Source organism: Mobula hypostoma, chromosome 10 (assembly GCF_963921235.1).
Source record: "Mobula hypostoma chromosome 10, sMobHyp1.1, whole genome shotgun sequence".
Taxonomy (NCBI): domain Eukaryota; kingdom Metazoa; phylum Chordata; class Chondrichthyes; order Myliobatiformes; family Myliobatidae; genus Mobula; species Mobula hypostoma.
Window position 1 is genome coordinate 53,039,345 of NC_086106.1, and position 26,260 is coordinate 53,065,604.

General features: G+C 40.2%; 1 protein-coding gene across 9 annotated transcripts in view; it reads left to right on the forward strand.

The window, feature by feature from the left end:
• The window catches only part of klhl13 (kelch-like family member 13), a 231,730-nt gene that overhangs the window by 131,147 nt on the left and 74,323 nt on the right, over window positions 1–26,260 (forward strand). For 2 of the 9 annotated variants that reach the window (XM_063060495.1, XM_063060497.1), the window contains one exon: window positions 9,023–9,100. The exons of 5 other annotated variants lie outside the window; for them this stretch is intronic. In XM_063060495.1, coding sequence (XP_062916565.1) covers window positions 9,023–9,100 — 78 coding nt within the window. Of the gene's footprint in view, window positions 1–9,022; window positions 9,101–12,635; window positions 12,773–26,260 lie in introns of those variants that run through there. 2 more of the 9 variants (XM_063060502.1, XM_063060501.1) reach the window with 2 other exon arrangements.

The following is a 26,260-nucleotide window of genomic DNA, read 5'->3' on the forward strand; positions in this document are numbered from 1 at the left end:
TGGATAGAGTTTGTTCTGCAAGAATATGATGAAATCTATATCAAAAGCAGACAAGTAGAGCTGAGAAACCCATATCAGCTGTCTACTGTTCGAAAGGGGCAGGAGAAGACCCAGAGAGCAGGATGGTCAATATTTGTTCATTTTTTCTGACACATGCCTGCACTGCTAGATCCATTTCAAACTGAATAATCAGATATGCTGATGACACAACAGTAGCTGGACTCGTCAACAACGATGATGAGACAACGTACAGAGAGGAGATAGAGCAGCTGGTAGATTGGTGTGAGCACAACAACGCGAGTCTCAACGTGGACAAGACCAAAGAGATGATTGTGGATTTTAGGAAGGTGCACTCCTCACTGCACATAAAAGGCTCCTCTGTGGAGAGAATTAGGAGCACTATTACCTGTTGCTGCAGTACCACCTCTTCAGTCAAGAAAGCACAACCGCGTCTCCACTTCATGAGGATATTGAAGCGAGCAAGACTCTCCTCCCTCCCCCCCTCCCCCCTCACATGCCCCATTCTAACCAGTTTTTACAGGATCACCATTGAGAGTGCTGTAACTACCTGCATCACCGTCTGGTACGGGAACTGCAAAGCATCTGACCGCAACTTCTTAAAAAGAATTATGAGAGGATCATAGGGATCTCCCTCCACCCATCAGAGATATTTATCAGGAACTCTGTGCACAACAGGCTGTTAGAATTAAACTTAAGCTCCCAACAATCCAGCAATCCTATTCATCCAAGAATCTCTCTGACCACTTACCATCAGGCAGGAGGTACCGTAGCGTTAACTCAAGGATTGTTAGGATGGGAAACAGTTTCTTCCCCCAGACCATAAGATTATTGAATTCCCTGCCACCATGCAGGTCTCAACATGTATGAAGTGCCAGTAGCATTATACCGTTCTCTTTTTAACTCGGCTTGTGAATGCATCTTATTATTTGTTGATTTATTTGTGGTAATGTTACTTTATGTGTAGTGCACCTTGTTCTGGAAGAACGTTGTTTCATTTTACTGTATACATGTGTATGGTTGAATGACAATAAATCTGAATTTGAACTACAGAACTGTCTGTGGTGCACAGAGACCTGTGCATCCCCTGAGAACCTTCCCAGTGCCTTGTGGAATTTTCCATTTGTGATGTCATATCAGCGCTCAAACTTTGGGATTTTGGATCTTGACTTTTCAGATGAGGGGTACTCAACCTATAATAGCAAATAGACATACTTGGTTAACTGTATCTGGATAGCTCTAAAGCAAAGGAACTTCCACTGAATTTTTTAAAATGTATTGATTTTGGTAAAGGTAATTTCTAACTTCATGAGATGTTGTATTCTTTAAAAATGGCACTGCTTATGATTGATGTTGACTTAATATATTCTGTCTCCCTGGATAGACTAACAAATATTGCCCTTTAAAAATATATTCTTGTAGAAATGCAAGACAATAATTGATTGCTTCATTAGGTTGCAGACTCTCATTGCCTGACAAAAATGAGATGTGAAGAATATAATTAAAAAAAACAGTTATGAGAGGACAGCCACCCAGTTGTATGAACACTGCTGTGCCCATGTGAACTTTGTCAACACAATATTTTGCCATTCCAATAGGATCACATTCTCTTATGCTGATGACAGTGGGTTGTATTATCAATTTTTCTTCTAGGTTATGATGTTTGAGTATGCTATACTGATTACCAATGTCAAAAAAAACATGGGGCACTACCGTACAGTGCAGGCTCTTCAGCTCATGATGTTGTGCTGACTTTTTAACCTACTCTAAGATTAATCTAACCCTTTCTTTTACAAGATAGCCTTCCATTTTCTTTTCATCCACGTGCCTATCTAAGTGTCTCTTAAGTGTTCCTAATATATCTGCCCCCACCACCATGCCTGGCGGCTCGTTCCACACACCCACGATTCACTGTGCATAATAAAACTTACCCGTATTTTCCCCCTATACTTCCTTTTATTCATCTTAAAATCATCCCACCTCGTATTAGCCATTTCTGCCCTAGAAAAATGTCTCTGGCTGTCCAATCTTTGCCTTTTAGCATCTTATATACCTCTATCAAGTCACCTCTCCTCTTCCTTCATTTCAAGGAGGAAAAACCCGAGCTTGTTCAATCTATCCTCATAAGAAATGCTCTCTAATCCAGGCAGCATCGTGACAAATCTCCTCTGCAGGCTCCCTAAAGCTTTCACATCCTTTTATAACAACCAGAACTGAACACAATGCTCCAAGTTGTGGTCTAACCAGTGTTTTAAGAAACTGCAACATTACCTTCTAGCTGTTGAACCCAGTATCCTAACTAATGCAGATCAACACACCATATTCCTTCTTAATCACTCTATCAACTTACTTGGCAACTTTGTTCTATGGGCATGGACTCCAAATTCCTCTATGCTGCTAAGAATCCTGTCATTAATCCTGTACTCTGCCTTCAACTCTGACTTTGTTCTCAAAGTGCATTACTTCATACATTTCCAGATTGAACTTCCCAGCTCTGCATTCTATCAATGTTCCACAGTAACATGCAACAATGTTCTATACTATCTGCAGCACTACCAACCTTTGTGTCACCTGCAAACTTACTAACACACCTTTCCACTAAGAAAGATCAGCGGTCTCAAAACAGATCCCTGCAGAACACTGTTGGTCACTGCTCTCCTGACAGTGTACGCTCCATCTGCTATTACCCTCTGCCTTCTGTGGGCAAGCCAATTCAGGTTTCCCGAGATTCCATTGTTCCCGACTTTCTGAATGTGCCTACCATGGGGAACCATTGTCATAAACCTTAATAAAGTCCATATACGCTACATCCATTGTTGTTTTGTCGCTTCCTCAAATAATTCAGTAAGGTTCCTGAGGCACAACCTGGCCCTCAGAAAGCCATAATGATTCTTTCTAATGAGATTGTTTTTCCAAATGCTGTAAATCAGTCTCTAAGAATCCTCTTCAATAATCCCACCACTGAGCTAAGACTTGCTGATCTGTCATTCTCAGGGTTATCCCTATTACATCCCTGAACAAGGAATAATATTCGCCAGCCTCAAATCTTCTGGTGGTACTGCTGTGGCCAGTAAGTATGCTGAGATTATTGCAGCAATCTCTTCTCTTGCTTCGCATAGTAACCTTGGGTAAATCCATTCCAGCCTCAGGAACTGATCTATCTTAATGATTTCAAAAGTTCCAGCATATCCTCTTTCTTAACATTAACATATTACATATCAGCTTGTTTCATGCTGTCCTCACATTCATCAAGGTCTCTCTCACGAGTGAACAACAAAATCAATCTATTTGTTAAGGAGATCACTTACCACCTCTAACATCAGGCACGTGTTTCCTCTTTTATCCCTGATCAGTCTTACCCTCACCCTCATTATCCTCCTGTTCTTCACGTACATGTAGAACGCCTTGGGGTTTTTGTTAATCCTACTTGCCAAGTCCTTCACATGCCCTCTTCGAGTTCTCCTAAGCCCATTGCTAAGTTTCTTCCTGGCTGCCTTGTAACTCCCTAGAACCCCATCTGATCCTTGCTTCCTAAACCTTTAATCTGCTTCATTTTCTTCTTGATTAATGCTTCAGATTTCTTGTCAACTATGGTTTCTCCACCCTATCATCCTTTCCCTGCCCCAGTGCAATGAACCACTCCAGAACTCCATGCAAATGATCCCTGAACAATCTCCACATTTCCACCCTGCATTTCTCTGAGTACATCTGTCCCAATTTATGCTTACCTATTCCTGCCTGACAGCATCGTAATTCACCCTCCCAGAATTAAGTACTTCTCCATACTGTCTGCTTCCATCCCTGTCTGAGACTATGATAAAGGTCAGGGAGTTGTGGTCACTGTCAACGAACACTAACTCACTGAGAGTTCTGTCACCTGACCAGGTTCATTGCCTCAAACAGTTGCAGTATGATCTCTCCTCTAATCAGTCTCTACATATTGTGTCAAGAACCCTTAAGCACATTCTGCTTAGTACTTAACACAAATCTTTTGTATTAAAGAAGAGCCAATCAATTTTAAGAAAGTTCCCATGACAACTACCCTGTTATTTTTGCAGCTTTCCAAAATCTCCTTCCTGATCTGCTCCTCAGTGTCTCTGTTGCTGTTTTGGGGGAAGTGGGGGGTGGGGGTTGTATAGAATACACCCTATAGACTGATTGCTTCCTGTTTCTACTTTCACGTACATTGACTCAGTAGACAAACCCTCCATGACATCCTCCCTTTATATAGTTGTGATACTATCTCAGATTAGCAATGTTGATCAGAATCAAGTTAATTATCGCCAGCATGTGATGTGAGATTTGTTAACTTAGCAGCAGCAGTTCAACACAATACATAATCTAGCAGAGAAAAATAAAATAAAAATAATAATAAATAAACAAACAAGTAAATCAATTGCCTATGTTGAGTAGATTAAAAATATGTGCAAAGACAGAAATACTGTATATTTTTTTAAAATGTGAGTTGGTCCAAAGATTCAATGTTCATTTAGGAATCAGATGGCAGAGGGAAGAAGCTGTTCCTGAATCACTGAATGTGTCCCTTCAGGCTTCTGTACCTCCTACCTCAGTGGTCGCCAACCCGTCGGTCGCGATCAGCCGCTCAATCTTTGAGACTTTCCCAGTAGATCCTGAAAAAAATCAAAAATAAATTCACAAATACTGTTGTAATGTGAGCATTATAAAAATAAGTAATACTAATTAGGATAATGGTAATATAGCAATACTTCTGCTACTGAAAGCTGTTTGTAAAGAGAGATTGTTTCCGGGTTGCAGGTTTTATTTCCGTTCCTTCTGCCCAGTGCACATGTGTATAGCTCCCCCGCCATGCACCGCGTTTTCAGCGTAGATTGTGCTGCATCAAAGTGACCAATTAGATTAGATAAGAGTACAGACTGTCACAAACATCGGTATACAGCACTCGCTGGTGATATCCTGATAGCTTGGCAGAGGCTCCACAAAAGAAAGTGAAAACATACAAATTCCATCCAGAATGGGAAGAGGAATTTCTATTTACCTTGGTGAAAGACAAGTGTGTATGTATATTCTGCCACCAAACACAAGCACTGACTAAAAGAGGGAATCTGGAGCGGCATCACAACACCAACCACCAGAAATTTAAAGACACTTACCCCCCAAATAGGAAAATGCCTAGAAATTTGAGGAACTGAAATCGGGGTTGAAGGCCCAGCGATCGTTTTTCACAAAACATGCTGCTCAAAATAAGGCTGCTATTGAAGCATCATTTCGTGTAAGTCACCTTTTAGCTAAACACAAAGAAGCCTTTTACAGATGGCGATTTATTCAAGGAAGCAATGGCCATTACCGCGAGACTGTTTTTAATGACTTTAAAAACAAAAATGACATCACAACCGCAATACATAGTATACCGCTTGGCCCTGCAACAGTGACAAGGAGGGTGGAGTCACTGTCAGAGGACAAGGATTGACAAGTATGAAAGGACTTGTCACTCTGTGAATATTTTTCACTACAGTTCAATGAATCCCTGGATGTAATGCAAACAGCTCAGTTTGTTGTATTTGTCAGAATGGCTTTCCAGGATTTTACAACAATGGAGGACTTCCTCACTCTTTTGCAATTAAAGGAGAGAATGAGAAGTGAGGATACTTCCAATGAGTTTAAAAAATATGTCTGTGAAAATGACATCCCCATTCATAAACTGGTGGCAATTACTACTGATGGGGCCCCAGCAATGCGCGGTGTGCGCGTTGGTTTTATAGCACTAAAAGTCAGTGCCTACTTCGGGTCAACTTATCTATGTGAAATTGCATTTTCACAGATGAAAATTATTAAATCTAAGTACAGGAGCTGACTTACTGACAGATACCTCACAGACTGTCTCAGACTGGCTGTCTGTAGTTATGAGCCAAATTTCAGGGAACTAGCAGAAAGTAGTCAGCCCCAGTCATCACACTGAGTGCAACGGTCAATTTGTATTCATTTATTTTTCGTGTTGAAATAAAATTAAATAATAAAACTTAGAATTAAAGGTGTGAAGTATTGTAATATTCTTAAAGAAAGACAGCTATGGGCTGCTTGATATGCTAGTTACAAAGTTTTCTTGTTCAAATTAATTTGAAGGTTTAACAAACGTATTTTGTGTAATTCAGATGCAATTAGCCCAAATAAAAGACCTCAAATTAGAAGTACAATCTGAGCTGTTTTTTCTCTGAACGATTTAGTAGGTAGATCTTGCCTTTCACTAAGGCTGAGGTAGGGGATCTTGGGCTTAAAAAGGTTGGTGACCACTATCCTACCTGATGGTAACAGTGAGAAAAGGGCATGCCCTGGGTGCTGGAGGTCCTTAATAATGGATGGTGCCTTTCTGAGACACCGTTCCTCAAAGATGTCTTGGGCACTTTCTTGGCTAGTGCCCAAAATGGAGCTGACTAGATTTACAACCTTCTGCAGCTTCTTTCGGTCCTGTGCAGTAGCCCCCACCCCCCCCATACCAGACAGTGATGCAGCCTGTCAAAATGCTCTCCACGGTACAACTATAGAACTTTTTGAGTATTTGTTGACATGCCAAATCTCTTCTTATACCTAATAAAGTATAGCTGCTGTCCTGCCCTCTTTACAACAACGTTGATATGTTGGGATCAGGTTAGATCCTCAGAAATCTTGACACCCAAGAACTTGAAGCTGCTCACTCTCTTCACTTCTGATCCCTCTATGAGGATTGGTATGTGTTATTTCTTCTTACCCTTCCTGAAGTCCACAATCAGCTCTTCCGTCTTACTGACTTTGAGTGCCGGGTTGTTGCTGTGACACCATTCCACTAGTTGGCATATCTCTTTCCTGTACGCCATCTCATCACCACCTGAGATTCTACCAACAATGGTTGTATGGTCAGCAAATTTATAGATGGTATTTGAGCTATGCCTAGCCACACAGTCATGTGTATACAGACAGTAGAGCAGTGGGCTAAGCACGCATCCCTGAGGTGCAACAGTGTTGATCATCAGCGAGGAGGATATGTTACCACCAATCTGCACACATTGTGGTCTTCTGGTTAGGAAGTTGAGGATCCAATTGCAGAGGGAGCTACAGAGGCCCAAGTTCTGCAACTTCTCGATCAGGATTGTGGGAATGATGGTATTAAATGCTGAGCTATAGTTGATGAACAGCATCTCGATGCAGGTGATGTGTTGTCCAGGTGGTCTACAGCCGTGTGGAGAGCCATTGAGATTGCGTCTGCCATTGACCTATTGTGGTGAAAGGCAAATTGCAATGGGTCCAGGTCCTTGCTGAGGCAGGAATTCAGTCTAGTCATGACCAACCTCTCAAAGCATTTTGTCACTGTTGATGTGAGTGCTATTGGGAGATAGTCATTAAGGTAGCCCGCGTTATTCTTCTTAGGCACTGGTATAATTGTTGCTATTTTGAAGTAAGTGGAAACTTCTGCCCGTAGCAGTGAGAGGTTGAAAATGTCCTTGAATATTCCGGCTAGTTGGTCGGCACAGGTTTTCAGAGCTTTACCAGGTACTCCATCGGGACCTTCCGCCTTGCGAGGGTTCACTCTCTTTAAAGACAGCCTAACATCGGCCTCTGAGTTTGAGATCACAGGGTCATCAGGTGCAGCAGGGATCTTCACAGCTGTAGTTGTGTTCTCCCTTTCAAAGTGTGCATAGAAGGCATTGAGTTCATCTGATAGTGAAGCATCGCTGCCATTCAAGCTATTGGGTTTCGCTTTGTAGGAAGTAATGTCTTGCAGACCCTGCCAGAGTTGCCGTGCATCCGATGTCACCTCCAACCTCATTTGAAATGCCTCCCCTACCTCTTTTACCTTCCTCCCCTTTGAACCATCTAAATCCTGGAACATCAGCTGCCATCCCTGCCCTTGTTTCAGTAATGCCACAATGTCTACGTTCAATGTACTGATCCATGTTCTAAGTTCTTCACTCTTGTTTCTGATATTTCTCACATTAAAATAGTCACATTTTAATCCATCAAACTGACTGTAATTATGCCCTTTCCTCTGCCTACTCTTCCTCACGGCTTCTCGACTGCTGCATCTATGTTTACACCAGCTGCTCCATCTTCTGACCTACTACTCTAGTTCGTATTCCCCTGCCAATCTAGTTGAAAGCCTTCCCAACAGCTTGAGTAAATACGCACACAAGGATTTTGGCCCATCTCGAGTTCAGGTGTAATCCATCCCCCTTTTGTACCTTCCATCCTCCAACAGCATCCAAAGGCCATATATTTCCTGCTCTTTCCTCTCTCCCTTTCCCTTTTCCCAACCATGATTCCTTTCTCCCTGCCCTCTTCCCATTCTCAGTCCACATTAGAGACTCATATCAGAATCAGTTTTATCATGAAATTTGTTTTTTTTTGCCGTAGCAGTACAGTGCAATGCATAAAATTATCAGTTATGCAAAAGTATATATATGCTATATATACTAGCTATATCTATATATATCCAAGACTTTTTGCACAGTACTGTACTTACAGATGTAACATTGAGGAAGACTCGAGGTCTTCCATATCTCCTGCATCTTGCAGGAGGAGCAATCCTCTAACTTGGGATCCATTCTTACTATTCCAGCTAGGCACTAATTGAAAGAGAAACTTGATGGAAAGCTTATCTTAGCCTCTGCCTCTCTTCACCTAAGTTTCTTCAACTAAAGCCTCAATTCCCAACTCTGTCCAGTCACACTTTGGCCACTCCCATAATGGCGGCACCACTTAAACCTAACTTTTTGTTTGTCCTTGCTAATAATGCAAAAGATCTCAAGTTCTGTAGAAGGTCCTGACAGGCCCTGTTTGCTGCTTAGATCTGGGGTTAGTTTCCACAAGCGAAATCCAAGACTCAGTTTAATTGTAAGAGAGTCCACAATTAATGATTGGTATAGCAGCTAAAAATTACTTTTCTGATCCTAATTTTGTTCGGTGTTCTGAAAATCCATATTTTCCTATCCAACATGCTTTTCATATAAAACCATTTTCATGACCCAGTTCTGAATTGTTTTTTGCATTACAGATTTCCCAGACCCCCCGCCCCGCAATATTCATTGCTTGATGCAAGTCTATATGGAAGATATTTCTGGATTTCAGACAGGTGATTTTATCATGGGCAAGCTTCTTGTTGTAAAAACATTTATTTCCTTTTAATTATACTTTGGTCCATCAAATTAGTTATTGAAGCTGAATTTGGTGGGAGAAGAGAACAAGCATATGACTTTTAGTCCTTGAAAACCAGCTAAGCTTGGTTGAGCTGAGTATTAGCCACAAGAAAAACGGTCTTATGTTTCTGGAACAGCACATAGCAATCACGTTACTGAATCCATTTTGGCATATAGGTCTTCTGGTTTTCTGTGTAAGTGGTTGATATGGATAAAGCAACTTATCTTTACGAACCTGCTGATTAGTAGCATGCCATGTACTTCAGGTCACGGGATGTTTGCAACAAGAAATAATATCCATCCAATCTTTTAGTTGCTTACCACTGTTTGATTGGGGTGTAGAGTTGTTATTTTGAGATAATTGCCTATATACAAAGTATATGTAATAGTTTCAGTGAATTTTCCAGTAATCAGAGTAGTTGCTTCTGTCTTTTTCTTGAAACTTAGTTTTCAGTAGCAGGTGTGACACCACTTGACTCTGGCTATTTTTTTGGTTATTTGTTATCACTGGAATTTTTGGTTATCACTAATCTGTTTATAAAATGACCATGACTAATTTTTCCCTTGTCTGTCTGTCTTCAAGAAATCTTATGCTTCATTCTTGACTTCCGTACAACTTATGAATCACTAGCATCAGGATCCAATATCACCAATTATAACTTGGCCTTTAAACATCTTGAGTTTTGGGCAATTGATGCCCACAATTTAAGGGTTAACTGTGATTATCAACTCCTTTCCCCAATGCAAATAAATCTTACAGAAATTGAAGGTGATATTCATTGACTGTACTATGTACACACAAGCCTCTTTGTTTCTTGTTATGCCTTATGTAATAATAGTAACTAAAGAGGGTGCTTCCCAATTTAACCAATGTGGTTGGAACACCAAAGTCCTACAGGTTATTTTAAGAGTAACAAGATGGTAACAAAAGGTGTTGACTTTATTAGTTCTCCCCCCCATCCCTGCATTGTCACCAATTTAATAAGCTGCAAATTGCGTTAATAAACAGAGAAACAGGTTTGAACTTTAATGTGTGTGATGTTGACTAGCACTCTAAATAATTATTAATGTTTGCTCAGAAAAGTTTTGGAGCAAAGTTTTCACCATTGCTGCAACAAAGCATCAGCCCCCTTCCTTTTCAGCCCTGAAGAAGGGTCTTAGCCCCAAACATTGTCTCTTCATTTCATAGATGCTGCCTCACCTGTTGCGTTCCTTCAGTATTTTGTGTGTGTTGCTCTGCATTTTGGGAAAGAAATGGTTGAAAGACAAGTAATTGCAGAAATTTAAAGATGGCAATAGAAAATCTATTTAGGCCAGAAAGACATACACAATGGAAACAAACAGAAACAAAGTGCTATGTTCACAGGTTAGCTGTAGAACAAGCTTTTTATTTACGTTTGTTCTTGAGCAAAACAACAAAACATAAAATAAGTAGCAAGGAACTTTGTACAGAATGTACATTTTTTATAAAGTACTTCTAGTGTTTAATTGTTGCATTTATAGGTTAATATAACGACCTATTTTCAGAAATTAAACTTGTTTTAAAATGGAATAGTATGAAATTTATGCAAATTTCATTATCACTGAAGGAAACTCTCCATTGTCAAAGTGAGTAGTATTGCATCGTATAGTATGTGACAACAAACATGTAATCCTGTAAATAGCATCCATATGAGCAATGTGCTAAGAAATTGCTTTCCATATATTTCATGTCAATGTGCATAAAGCACATTTTTCAGGAAACAAAGTGGCAATTTACTATGTAGAGATTTATTAAAGGTTCAGAGGTCCAATTTGATGTCAGAGAAACGTATACAATATACATCCTGAAATGCTTTTTCTTCGCAAACGTCCGCAAAAACAGAGAAGTGCCCCAAAGAATGAATGACGGTTAAACGTGAGAACCCCAAAGTCCCCTCCCCCCAGCTTCCCCCTCCTGTGCGTAAGCAAGCAACAATCTCCCCTCCCCCCACCGGCAAAAAAAATAAGCGTCAGCACCGCCACTGAGCGCTCAGGTGTAAGCAAAGCAACAGCAAAGACACAGACTTGCAGTTACCTCAAAGACTCTGCATTTCACTCGACATTCAACATACCACAGGCTAATAACCTAATAACATACCACAACCTAATAAGGGTGAGGGAGATATCTCCATTTTCCAGTGAGCGGGGAGACATAACAAACAACGCTGGTTTACGATGTTAAAAAGTCCGTTATGTCGCTTTTTTCGAGCTCTGTGCCTGAAGATTGCAAAGATCCCAGGTCTTCAGGTACACAGCAGCAACAGATTTCCTGGCTGCCCCGATGACACACAGGTCTCCTGCCATGACACCGATCCTCAATCCGCTCATCTCCAGAGCCCTGAGATCTTAGGCTTCCAAATACGAGCCGGACTCTCAGGCCGAACCCTTGGCATGCCAGACAACAGCCAGTCCTGAAACCCCAAGGACAGGTCCCATTCCTGCAAAGAACCAAAGTCAGTGTGTAACTCCAGGTCAGGGTCTTCTAAAAAATCCTGAAAGCAAAAAATAAAGATATTAAAGATGGAAATAGAGCTGTTTCCAAAGATGTAAGCAAAGGAGTCGCTGTTTAGCGCCAGTTTAACTCTGCCTCCGTCTCTGTTACATATATATTATGTCTGTAATCTCAATCTTGGTACCCTAATGAGTTTTTTGCAATTGAGTCATATGGTTATAGAATCATCCAACATGGAATACAAGCCCTTTGGCCCAACTCCTGTGCATGGACATAGATGTCTGTCTGAGGTAGTTCTATTTTCTTTTATTAGGCTCATAACCCTCTTCTATCCATATGCTTGTCCAAATGTCTATTTTATTATTGTAATTGTTGTTACTTCTACAACTTCCTTTGGTAGCTTGTTCAATATACTCACCACCCTCTGTGTGGGGGGAGAAAAGCTTGACTTTCAGGTCCTTTTTAAATCTTTTCCCTCTCACCTTAAACCTGCAGTGTGTCCTCTCAACCGGAGACTAATTTTCCATGTATGGAGATTGTATTTGCTCACTGAGCTGTGGATAAGAAATGCTGCAGCACTACTGACTCTGTATCAGTGCAGCAAACGTTCAATTGTGTTCATTCATTGTTTCATTGCTTCTTCGATTAAGTACTCAGCATAGACATAGCCAAAGATAATTTGTTGGAAAATCCCTCTGATCCCCTACTTTTTGGCTGAAGTTGTCAGCCAAATGCTAGATATTTGACGAATATTCGCAGATAGTTTGCTTTAGTTTATTTTGGGATTTGCATAGCTTCTCAGTGTTGAATCAATGGGTCATAACATTTGTGACAACAATTGAATTACCTTTTGATGCATATTAGATTACACCAAGGCCTTGATTCCCTAAAACCATTCTTATCATTATTAGACTAGCTTCAGCAGAGTGCTGTGCTCATTGCCTACTAATGACTGGCAGTGTAACGAGTATGATATCCTAAATGTTTCTGTCTTTCAGATAAGCCTCCCATTTTTGAATGAAAGCTAGTGGAACTGATCACTATTTCAACAATTGGTTGGAGCCTTTTATGGAAAAGATATGCCTTGAGTTATTTTTGTGATCTCTAGAAGAACATCCTGTGCCCCCAAAATAATGTAGGTTACAGTTTTCATGGATCTTTGCTTTCTCATTATTTTCATTTATTTTCCTTGTTACTTTGTTATGTATTGTATTATGTTATGACCTTGTTATGTGTTAGGCACGTGGCCAAGTGGTTAAGGCGTTCGTCTAGTGATCTCAAGATCGCTGGTTCAAGCCTCAGCTGTGGCAGTGTGTTTGTGTCCTTGAGCAAGGCACTTAACCACACATTGCTCTAGTGTCTGTGCGAGGAGTGGTGCCCCACACAGACTTCCAATCTGCGCCTTGTAAGGCATGAAAATGCCCGATGCAGACCTCCAGGCCTCTCATGGTCTGAGTCAACGTTCCCTCCCTTCCTTGTTATGGGCAAAGCTGTAAGATTATCTCTGATTGGATAAGATTTGCGTGCAGATCACCTGAAGAATTTTCAAGGTCAGCACTTATTTGTGCTAGAATGGTCAACCAATTCAAAGTCAAAATTCATTCTGTCTGTCTGTTCAGATCATTTGTACAATAGTGTGTTGATTTAATGCATTTACTAATACTGCCAACTGGTAGCTGCCCTTTTTTTTTTATAGCAGTTGCATTGCAGAGGCTCTCTTACTAATTTTTCTTGTAAACTCAGAAAGAGGAGACTTAAACAACAGGAATTCTGCAGATGCTGGAAATTCAAGCAACACACATAAAAGTTGCTGGTGAATGCAGCAGGCCAGGCAGCATCTCTAGGAAGAGGTGCAGTCGACGTTTCAGGCCGAGAGGACGAAGGGTCTCGGCCTGAAATGTTGACTGCACCTCTTCCTAGAGATGCTGCCTGGCCTGCTGCGTTCACCAGCAACTTTTAAGAGGAGACTTAACCAGGTTTACTAAGCAAGGTGCCTTTCTTGGTATGCTGATTGAAATTTGAATTTCAGCTATTTGTGTTGGTGGATCTGATTTTTTTTCTCTTACCTTCGGATGAGTCCAGAAGAATTATTGTCGAGAATGGGAAGTACTAAAGCCGTGCATTTGTGGTCATTATCTTATTGTTTGAATTCATGATAGATGGCATCATGGAATGTGCACATTTGAAGTTTGATGTAAATCGTGGAAAATGATCCTTCTGTTACTTTTGCTGTACCTGTAGTAATTGTTTCCCTGCCTAAGAATTCTCTCTAAACTTCTCTTGCTTTCTCATATAGCTTGTTACTTATCTCTTTGGCCAAGCACTAGGGTATCCATCTTCCTGTCTCACTATATGGTTCAGTGTTAAATTTTGCCTGATTACACATAGGCAAAGTAGATTGAGATGGTTTATCATATAGTTTGTTCAGTTGAGAAAAATAGATCTATTTTGTGGTCAGGCAACAGTATGCCTAGATGTTAAAATACAGAATTATAAGTAAAAACTGAAAACTAACATTTCCAGCACAAGACCATTCATCAGAACAGTTCTGACAGACTAAGGACTTGATGTTGACTCTTGCTTCTTTGTCCAAATATGGTGTTTCAACTGATGGGCATCAGCAACCTTTGTAGATTATATTTTGTATTTTACTCATACTTTGTGTGTCTGTAGATCTACAAACAGACTTAATATTGCCTTTAAAAACAAACTCCTTTAAAGCAAGCTCTAGCTGAAAGCAAATTTCTGAAAACAAAACGCAGATCCAAATCTTTTCCATGGAGTCATGATTAACAAATCTTAAATCATGATGCAATAGTTTTGCCAAGGCACTGATTTCCTTGTGGATAGTAGTAAGAGTTGAAGTTGTTGTTTTGTTGAGACCATTTTTTATGTTTTTTTTATCTCTTCACGATTGCCCTGGGTAGAACTTGCAGCAATTCTAGTGGAAAGTCATGAGGAGTAATCTTTTTTTTCCCCCTCAATCTGCGTTATATTCTTTTGTTTCTTTTGTTCAGAAAAAATGTTGGAGACTAAAAGCTGTTGACAGCCTGTTTGCCTTGAGATTATCAACCTGCTGGATAACTAGTTGCAGGAAAGGAGGCGGGTCGGTAATGTGATGATAGCTCTAGAAATGTGTAAAGTTGGTAAACTGTAACCTGGTTTAAGACATGATTATATTCTATACTTCTTCGGAGCAAGCATAGTTTGTAATTGTAGCTATGAATTAAGGTATTTCAGTGTGTATATCATCAAGAATTTTAATTCTTTACAGTGTCTCTGAAATTCAAATCTCTGGGTTGCGCAGTTAGCTTGCTGCTAAGGGAGTTATACTCTTACCAATAAGTTGAGCTGATGAGGACAAAATTAGTTGGTAAAAAGGATGCATTAATAGAAAGAATATTTCTAATTGAAATGAGAAATTGCATGGTAGCCTGGTGGTTAGCACAAAGCTTTGTAGTGCAGGGTTCAATTCTGTTGCTGCCTGGAAGAAGTTTATATGTTCTCCCCATAACCACGTCGGTTTCCTCTGGGTGCTCTGGTTTCCTCCCACAGTCCAAAGGTGTACTGGTTGCTGGCTGGCACGGCTCGAAGAGCAGGAAGGGCCTGTTCTGTGCTGTACCTGAATGAATAAAATTTCCAGTATAGTCTATGTAGATGCAATATGTGAGGTGTTGCTTCACTGTTGGTTATTTCTAGAGTTGTATATAGTAGAATAACTTGGGATGCAAGGAAATGAAACGTTCTTCTTCAAAACCGGTGTGAGTTTTGTGTACATGGTTTATTTTTGTCCCAAATATTGTTTTTGCACCTGCTGTAGTCATCAGAGCAAAACAGAAATCATAAAACCTTTAAGACAGTTATCTTTGAAGTGCTTGTGCGTTGATGCAGAAAGCAACAGGGGATCATTAAGCATCAAGGAAACTAATTCAGGCTTTGCCTGATGACATTTCTTTTATATTGAAGAAGCAGTTCTGCTAAGGGGAAATAAACAGGTACAGATATAAACTGGCTCACTGCAGCATCCTAACTTTAAAACTGGATAAGTAATTTGGTTAAAATTTGCAGGAATACCATTGTTTAAGGGAAAATGAGAAAGTACATATGAGGTTTCAAAGTTGGATATCAGTGGCCTAGTATTTCAATTTGATCAGCAGCGCAATTCATTGTTAATTCAATTTATAAAGAACCCAATTTACCTGCAGTTAGTCAGTACCCTTTAAGTGATGTGGAATACAAACAGAATTCTAGAGCTTAGAGCACAAGTGGAGACCACTTAGGTTTAGTTTTTTTCATCAAGTTTACTAGCTCTGTTTCTTCCTCTGATTTTCCCTTAAAAGGTTTTTAAGAAATGTATTCAGTCACAGGATATAGGCATCACTGGCATGTCTGTCTTCAGTTGGCTGTCCCAATTAGCTTCTAGATTGAGTGGCTGGTATGTACCTACAGTGAGTTCCTTTATTTATTGGTCAGTCAAGGAGCAATGTCTGAAATATCACATTGTTAATATTATTGATTGGGACAGTCTTGTCCCTATGGAAGGCAGTTGGAAAGTATATTTCACCACATCAAGTTGTATATTCCAGTATTGCATTCAGCTCTGCAGTACATCTCAAGTGGTTGACTCAGAAAGACATGAAAGTGATTGTAAAAACACAAGCTAACATTTTGCTGAAACCACTTTGAGATGCTGTTACTTGTCAGCATCCCTTAGCAGTGCTGTAGTCTTGCGCTATTCATATTTCAAATACTAACCAGGTCATCAATGCAAGCTTGTCAATGGAGCCATCATGGTATGGTGGAGAAAAAATGTATCTGTGTCACTGCATTTCCCATGTGCTTTGACCAGGTTAGATTCTGACTGTGGTGTATCACTAGACTACAGAGGTACTGGTGGAAAGGGGAGGCTAGGTGATACTTACAAGGGCAACAACCAGTTTTGCTGTAGTTACACAAAATGAGGATCATGATATGAAGCACTTATAGGCAAGTATACATGTTGAATTGATTAGAGCATCATCTAGTGCCTGAGAGCATGCACAGACGCTGAAACTCGTGGTTTTTGGCATATTTGGTGACCATTTCTGTAATGACACTCACAGATCCATTGATCATGCCGCCTGTGGTAGAAGCTTGCACTGGAAAAAGAATGGAAGCTCCCCAGCATTTGGTAGATGCAATGGAAGTTCTACTTACTGCCATCTAAATTTCTTGCCTTATTGATTCTGTGACTTTCAGTGTCTTTGAAACAAAAATGACAGACAGATTGTGGTTTGATCTTCAGCAAATTGTTGGCCAGTTTATACACAGCTGCAGTGACTCTGTGGAAAAGGAAATGTTACCCCTCTGCCACTTTGTCAATGCCCTCGCAATTGCCTGTTGTATAGATTGCTGCTCTTGGTGAGCGAATACAGCTGGAGCCACAATTACTTGGATTCACCCATGATGTCTTGACCCATCTGCTAGCTTGACTGCAGACGGGGGGTGAGAACAGTGTATCATCAATAGTCAAGCAAAATTGAGCCCCAAGAGAATTCATAAGAATGACTGGGCAGTGATTATAGTTAAATTTCTCATTCCTTTCACTATATCAAAGATTATTCATCGTCTTCAGAGCTGCACTTGTTAGTAGTAGAGAAGTGTGTTCAGTTTTTTTTGAACTGTAATGAACTTGACCTGATATGAGCTTTGCAAATGGTTTAATAGCTTTGCATTGGTGCAAGTGGAGCATCTGACTGGGCATTTACATGCAACCACAGTAATTAGTGAATTGAGAGATACTGGCAATTTTCTGATTAGTGGTAATTTTGGGATTTTTTTTATTGGGAGAATGAGTAATGGTATTGAACATTGGTGGAAATGGAGAATCTTCCATGCTGCAGATGTCATCACAATGCCTTTGTGTAATGTGATGGTAATTAGTTACTAATTAGTCCAAATGTTCGCAAGGTCTTGCTGAATTTGGGCAAAAATTGTGTCACTGTTCCCGTTGCTGGTTAAGTAGGGTCATCAAATGAAACTTAACATTAGGAAGGCAGTGTTAACACTATGCCTGGAACAGACCATACTGTAACCTACCTATTGTCTTCCTCATACATTGACTCTTGAACAGGGAGCACTTGATCACAGTTCTTAAAGAATCTCAGGGTTTGCATTTGTGCTCTGAGCACTGTATGAGTATAACCAATGAGCCTATAGACTTTTTGGAAGGTTGCAATACTGGCAATGTCTTCTGCTTTACTCCAGTATAATAAGATAGAATCCCTTTGTGTAGAGATTATCCTTGATGCCTTGCAGTCGTATGCTGTAAATTTGGACAAGCAGAGCATATATCATCCACTGCTGTCTGGAGTTTTACTGAAGTTCACAAGTTCATGGTGATACTAACTTTCATCTCTAAAGACAGATAAATGCAAACAGATAGCTAACAAATCTGACAGAGAAAACTTTGCCTTTCGATTCAGTTAGAGGTGGAATTTGTCTCCCGAAAAAATCCCAGGCAGATTTCTTCTTGCTTTTTCTATCAAATTGATCGTGTCTTTTGTCCCCGTTTCTGATCCTTACCATACTTCCATTGTGTAGTAAAAAAAAGGCCACCTTAACCTCAGCCCTCACAAGCCTTCTAAGGCTTTTCAAATGCAGAATTCATCCATATTGAATGCAATGAGCTCTTTTCTAAATTATTCCCCCCCCCCAATAAAACTGCAAGCAATTAATGATCCCACTATAGGGCTTGAACTCTCTGTGATCATTCAATAGCATATTAAACTATGTTTCTAGTTCCATAGATGCTGCCTAATCTCTGATCTCCAGCATTTTTATTTTTATCTCTGCTGTTGACATTATATGAATAGTGTATCCATTTTCTGTGAGGTGTCAAGTGGATGATTAACGTGCATTGACATTCCTCCCTGTACTGCATGCATACTTTGTGCGTCAACGTAACGTGCACACAAGTGTACAGTCAAAGTTATATTCTATCGCTAGAAATTCCCAGTATAATTTGGGATCAGTTTTTTAATTTAATCCAATCATGTTGTGGATAATAAATGCGTACCAGATGAATGGATTTCTTATGTTTTGAATTCCCTCCTTAGTGCTTGTCTGCAGCCAGATTTTAAAAATGTCAGTAAGACAGATTCCCACTGGCACTTTAGTCAAGGAAATGTTGTTGAGGTATCCAGGCTTAAAAAAAATGAAAATGGTGCTTTGCAGGGGAATATTAGTGCTGATTTGTTTTCTATATACTCATTGGACTATTGAAACACAGAATAGAAACCTTTATTTACATGTTGTTAAGAAATGAGTTTAATTGTTCATCAAAATACATAATGGAACATCAAATTTATTGGTTCAGTGCTGGCATTGTTTCACTAGTCATGTTGTATTAATCTATCTGTGGAAGAATGGATTTGACCATGGGGAGAATAATAATAGGAGAATTAGTATAGAGAATGAAGAATTTTATTTTTGCTACCCCTGATGATCCCTTTAATGCCACTGCCATGTCTCTTTCCACTGCCACCACTACCCTGGCAGCACGCTCCAGCCGCCGACTATTCTCTGTGGGGGGGGGGATCCTTTTCTTATGCGGCTCCTTTAAATTTTCTTCTTTTTATCCTAGAATACTCCCCTTGAGCATTTGACATTTCTGCCCTATGGGGGAAAAGGTTCCTCCACCCTCTACCCAGCTTCTGATGCTCCAGAGAAAACAATCCAAGTTTGTAAAACGGCTCCTTATAGTTCATACTCTCTGATCCGGGCAGCATCCTGATGAACCGTTTCTTGACCCTCTCCAATTTGACAGAGACCATGTAAACAACATCTGCTTATCAGTTGTGTATGTCACTTCTTCAAAGAACTCAGTCAAGTTTGTAAGGGATGACCCGCCCTACACAAAGCCATGCCAATTGTCCCTGATAATCACATGCATTTCCAAATGTGAGAAATCCCATCCCTTGGAATCCCCTCCAGTAGCTTCCCTATCAATGACGTGAGGCTCACTGTCCTATAGTTTCCTGAGTTATCCCTAGCACCCTTTGTAAAGAAAGGAGTAGTGCTGTCTGCTCTTCATGGCAGAATGTTTAGCATATCTCCATAAATATTGACATGTATGATGTTTAAGTTGTTTTTGGGTTTATGGTGCTCATGGTACATCTGAAATCTTCTTGTCTAGTATTTCCTGGTTTCCTTCATTTTATTGATAGCTGTCATTGTGGTTCCGATGTACAAGTTCATACATTTCTCAGTATTAAATATAACCAATGTCAATGTTGAGCATAACTTTTGAAAACAAGTTAAGAATTTCACTAATGTTGTTGCAGGTGTTCATTTGTGTGGTTAAAGCAATGTAAATCTCAGAAACATAGGCCAGCTGTCTTGTTAATTAAAATATTTTGAAATCGTAAAAAGAAAAACATTTCTGAAGTCTTTTCATAAAATTCAATTTGGTTAAATTTTGGAAGGATTATCATTTACATTGGAATCTTTTGTTGTGTAACAGAATTCTTGAAGAAGAATGAGATCACAGATGGCTTGATGATAGACAGTTTAGCAGAACATTTCAAAGGCCTTTGAAGAGCTGGAAACTAAGTAGCAAGTTTGTTAAATTTTATAGGAGTTAAAATAAAAAATTCCCAGCAATAAATGAAGTAATCATCAAAATTGTTGGAATTTACATAATCTTGAATAGCATATAATTTAAGCAATATAAGTAATACAATAAATGAAATGGCTAAAATTGCAGATTGTGTTTTGTTATTTTGTGCAATAACACATCTTGGAACATGCAATGGACTGAATTGGTACTCTTTTAATTGAAATGAAAAGCAGGTGAGCCAAGGCTTTTGTGTGTTGTCTGACCAGTCTCTCAGTTGTCCAGTACGCATCTTCATTCTAACAATCTCCTGTAGAGTTCAATGCCCTGGTGAAATAATTTGGCTCTTATGTCTGCAGCCAGCACTTGGCTACTGGTGGATGTTGAGTTATTGCATTTGAATGACAATGATGGGAGCTGACCATCAGACCCAGGCTATTTCATCTTAATCCTGGGTTTTGGAGTTAGATAATGGAGGAGCAAAATTGATTTTATTTTGTGATGTGGGGCGGGGGGGGGGCAATCATCTGCACAAAATGATAGTGAGACCACAGGGCGAGAGAGGTACTTATTGGAAGTGCTCTGATGGGCATCTCTGGATATTGCAAAGCAATTTATTTTTTTAAACCAGCCAAGCAGTTCACAAGGAATCCAGGGAAAGTTCTTATGGCAAACACAGGCACGAGTTTGAGTAGCTATCAAAGCTTTCCTGGGTTGGAGCCATGTTATTATTGCTAGAAAGCTCCTGGCTGTGCAGGCCTTATCGATCACTGGGGCTAGCCTCCCCTTCAAAGAATATATCTTCAAGATTCAAGATTCAAAAAACTTTATTGTCATTCTAACCATACATCAGCTCTGCAGGGCAGAATGAGACAGCGTTTCTCAGGAGCAGTGCAATCATAACATAACAAATGCAACACTAAATAATAAACATAACAATAAATAGTAAAACACAACAGCCACATGTCAGTTAAAATCAAGTTATAAGTGTCCAGTGCAAGTTAAAAGTGTCCAAAGCAGAGTCAGGTGGAGCAGCTATTTAGCAGTCTGACTGCCTGTGGGAGGAAGCTGTTTAGTAGCCTTTTGGTTTTAGTTTTTATGCTCCTGTAACGTTTGCCTGATGGCAGAAGAACAAACAGTTCATGGAGAGGGTGTGAGGGGTCTTTAATGATGTACCGTGTCTTCTGGAGGCATCGACTCTGAAAGAGGTCTTGGACAGAAGGTAGGGAGACACCAGTAACCTTCTCTGCTCCCCTAACCACCCTCTGCAAGGCTTTTTTGTCGACAGCACTGCAGCTGGAGTACCAGGTTGTGATGCAAAAGGTCAGCACACTCTCAACCACGCCTCTGTAGAATGTAGTTAAGATGTTAGTGGGGAGTGATGCTTATTTAAGCTTCCTCAGAAAGTGCAATCTCTGCTGGGCCCGTTTCACAATCCCATTGGTGTTCCTGGACCAGGTGAGATTGTCCGAGATCTGCACCCCAAGGAACTTGATGTTTTCCACTCTCTCCACTGTGGAGCCGCTGATGCTGAGGGGTGTGTGCTCAGGCTGAGACTTTCTGAAATCAACGATCATCTCCTTGGTTTTGGTAACATTAAGCATCAAGATGTTATCCCTGCACCAGCTCTCTAGGTGTTTGACTTCCTCCCTGTACGTTGTTTCATCATTCTTGCTGATGAGCCCCACCACTGTAGTATCATCTGCAAATTTAATGATCAGGTTCTCCTTGAATCTGGCTACACAGTCATGTGTCAGCAGTGTAAACAGCAATGGGCTAAGCACACAGCCTTGTGGGGATCCAGTGCTCAGTGTGATGGAGTCAGAGATGTTCCTGCCAACACGGACTGACTGTGTTCTCTCTGTCAAGAAATCCAGAATCCAGCGACACATGGCAGTGCTAAGGCCAAGCAGCGACAGTTTGTCCACTAGTCTCTGCGGGATGATGGTATTGAACGCTGAACTGAAATTAATGTACAGGATTCTGGCATAAGTGTCTTTGTTGTCCAAGTGAGAGAGAACTGTGTGCAGTGTGGTGGATATTGCCTCCTCCGTAGAGCGATTTGGATGATAAGCAAACTGTAGAGGATCCAGCGATGAGGGGAGGCTGGCTGTGATATGAGGCTTGAAAAGCCGTTCAAAACATTTCATCACTATGGGGGTCAGGGCAGCGGGACGGTAATCATTCAGATAGGTTACAACTGATTTCTTTGCTACAGGGATGATTGTGCAGGCTTTGAAGCATCTGGGGACAATAGCTTGACTAAGGGAGATGTTGAAAATGTCTGTCAGGACATCTGCTAATACATCAGCACATTCCTTGAGCACACGTCCAGGGATGTTGTCGGGACCTCCCGCTTTTCGTGGGTTGACCCTGGCAAGGGTCCTCCGTGTTTGCTCTGGATCAATGATTGGAGCCGGCTGGTCGGATGGTAAAAAGGGACTGGCTCTCCCCCTTGCTGTAGTGTTTGATGCTTCGAAGCGGGCAAAGAAATTGTTAAGCCTGTCTGGTAGAAGGGCGTCGTTGTCATCAGTTTTCTGCCTGATCTTGTAGTCTGTCAGAGCTTTAATTCCCTGCCACATCCATCTGGTGTCACCTGTGTCACAGAAGTGTCATGTATTTTGCCCGCGTAGGCCCTTTTCACTTTCCTGATCCCCAGTGAAAGCGCAGACCTGGCTGAGTGAAGCGCACTCCTGTCCCCCGATCTGTTGGCCGTGTCACAGTGATATCCTCCGTGCATTTGGCTGTGTAGCTGATTACTGCCTCCGCATACTCCTCAATGTCTGTATGGTCATCATAGGAAATCTTATTGGAAGATCTGAAATCTTATTGGAAGGAGCTCCTTGCATCACAGCTATCAAACTTGTTGGCTTGTCAGTTAATGAAACACTTGTCCAATTAATTTGTGGCAGGTAAAGTGTGTTGTGAGAAACTAAGGTATATGGGAAAAAAAATCAATGATTCAAAAAGTTAGGTTAATGAAAGATTTATAATTAATGTTATAAAATATGTGGCATATGTAATTAAAAATGAAAAGTGTAACAAAATTTTATATGTAACATTTGAGTAGAAGACAAATTACATCATCGTATGTGTCAACATTTATAATTGGCTATTAAATATGTTGGGACATGCTAATTAGCCATCCAAATAGAAGGCTAGTGTAATGAAATGATATTCTATGACTTTGAAGACACTTTACAAATTACAAATAATGGGGTTACCAGGAAGATTAAATATTTCCACAATGCCAGATGTTCATTAAATGTGGGAATTTTATTGTTGGTGTTGAGAACAGCACAGCTGAAGTCTGGGAATACAGTCAAAGGCTGCATATGTAGTAGTGGAAATATATTGGATATTTTTAACTGCTGAATTAAGGAAGACAGTAAGAGACTACTACTGTTTGCTGGGAATAGAGACATGGGGGCTCTGCTTTCATTGAGATGCTGGCTGATGTGCATCTGAATGAAACATCAAACCATTTTGTTTCCAGGCTGGGAAGGTTACATGGGGGCACAAAATATTTCTCTAAATATGGAGGGGAGTTTGTTGGATTTGTAGCAGTTCAATTAAACCTTTTTCATGTCCATTTGCAAAAGCAGATAAAATCTCAATAGACAGAGCAGTCTGATTGCTGCATAGAAATTTCACTCTCTATAATAAACGTTGATATGATGAGCTAACCTGGCAGAGTGAGCAATGTTTACTCTGCATACTCGGTACTGAACAGAATTACAGGTATTTTCAGTGAGATCATGAAATCTTCTGCTTCAGTACGGTTCAGTGTGCAAGATGTTTTGTGTAACATGTAAAAACATGTCTGTCACATTAAAAAAATTCAAGCTCCAGAATTACAGAATAAGCTCCAAGACAGAGCCCTCAATACCTCGCAACTGGATCCTCAATGTTCTCACTTGCAGACCCCAGTCTGTTTGGATTAGCAACAGCATCTCGGGAGACTTCCGGTAGCGCTCATGGAGTGAAGTCGCGTTCTTGACTCGCTCCATTACCTCTGAGTTTTTTTTCTCTATGGTCAGCTATACTTTAATTAACCATTAAGGCATCAATTTTTACAATACTTTGAATTAAACTGAATTCTCTGACAATTGGATGATACTTAGATCTGCTATGTCTAAGAACGGGAAAAACGGCAAGGATGGTAAACCTCCGGTTAAACTGAAAGCTACGGATCTCCCCCCGACTGAATCACCGGTGACTTTGAAAGCGATATCGGAGTTAATTCAGAGGGAAATTTCAACCTCTGTTAGGGAGATGATTCGTACGGAAATTGCAGGCTCTGTTAAAGACCTGATTCATACGGAAATCTCAACTAATTTCCAGAAAATTGCCGATTTAATTGATAAGATGCAAACATGTATTGCGGAACATCAGTCGGCTATATCTGATCTTCAAAAATTCGCGCAACAAAGTGAGCTTAAGATGGGGAAAATCGAAGAAACAATTAATGTAATGAAGAAGAAACTTGACTTTTTGACTTTTAAAAACTCTGACTTGGAATCTAGAATGCGACGGCAGAATTTACGAATGATTGGCGTGAGGGAAGCTGTTGAAGCCAATAACCCCATGAAATATTTCTCTCAACTTTTAAAAGATGCATTCCCTACTGTATTTCCTGACCAACCACCGCTACTGGATCGTGTTCACAGAATCCCATCATACTCGTCTAGGTCAGATAGACCTAGGCATGTTATTTTACGTTTTCATTATTTTCAAGACAAGGAGAGACTGTTTCGATTCGCTCGATCTAAAGGTTTCATTGATTTTTCGGATCTTAAGTTCCGATTCATGGAAGATTTCAGTAAACCAATCTGGGACCAACGGGTCCGTTACAGATCTGTGATGTCGGAATTCTATAAGATGGATTTAAGACCAGCGCTGCTGTACCCTGCACGTCTAAGGATTCGCATGTTAGATGGAGCCCTTCGTTTTTTTGATTCTCCATCGGATGCCCAGAGTTATCTGGATCAACTTTCATCTTCAACATCTTAATTGCCTTTTTTTTAATTATCTCCGTTGATCGGAGGCTGTGAATTGGTTGGTTTTAACTTTTCTGTGCCCTATTTGGGCAGAAAAGTTTACTTTTGATTTCTTAATATGGCTGCTAAACTTTCTTTTTAACTGCGTCATTTCTTTCTTTTCCCAGGGGATTCTGGGTGGTTACTTCCCTTTTGTCATCTTACGTATTTCCTGTGCGGCCTTAAATTTTGTAGTTTTTTTAAATTTTATTCTGTTTTGCTTTTTATAATCACTTTATGTTAATAATCCTATTTTTTTTGTTGCTGTGTCTATTCATGAGTTTGAGGTTTATTGTGGGTTTTTTTTAATATATATTTTCCGGCTTTTGTTCTGTTCTGTGTGTATTTTAATTGAGCTAACTTTTTTTTACTTATTTTTTTACTGTTTTACAATTAGCTGATCCTTTTTATATTTATACCTTTTTTTTAGGGAGCGTATACCGGAAGTCATGGGGGTAGTTTTAGCGCTTGCTTCTTTCTGGCGGGTCTGCTTTAGATTTTGCCTTGGGTCTTGGGGTGGGGGGTGGTGGGAGGGGCTTCACGTTTTAGTTTGTTTCTCTTTGGGCTATATACATTATTGAAGTACTGGTTGCGTCCTTTTCCCCGGTATCTTTTGTATGTTCTGTTTCCTCTCCGGGTTTGTGGGTCGCGCCTATTGTCAATCCTCCTTGCTGTGGGTTGACTTTAGGATTTATGGAGTCTATTATTAATTTTGTCTCCTGGAATACTAATGGTCTTAATCATCCTATTAAAAGGAAAAAAGTTTTTAAAGTGTTCCGGAGACTTAAAGCACAAATTTTATTTTTACAAGAGACCCATGTACGGAGGGGGGACAGACTACGTTTTTTCAAATTCTGGAAGGGGCAACAATTTCATTCGAACTCCAATGCTAAGATTCGAGGCGTCTCTATTTTTATAGATTCCTCAGTTACTTTTATACAACAGGATATTATCTCTGATCCGAATGGTAGATTTTTATTGGTTAGTG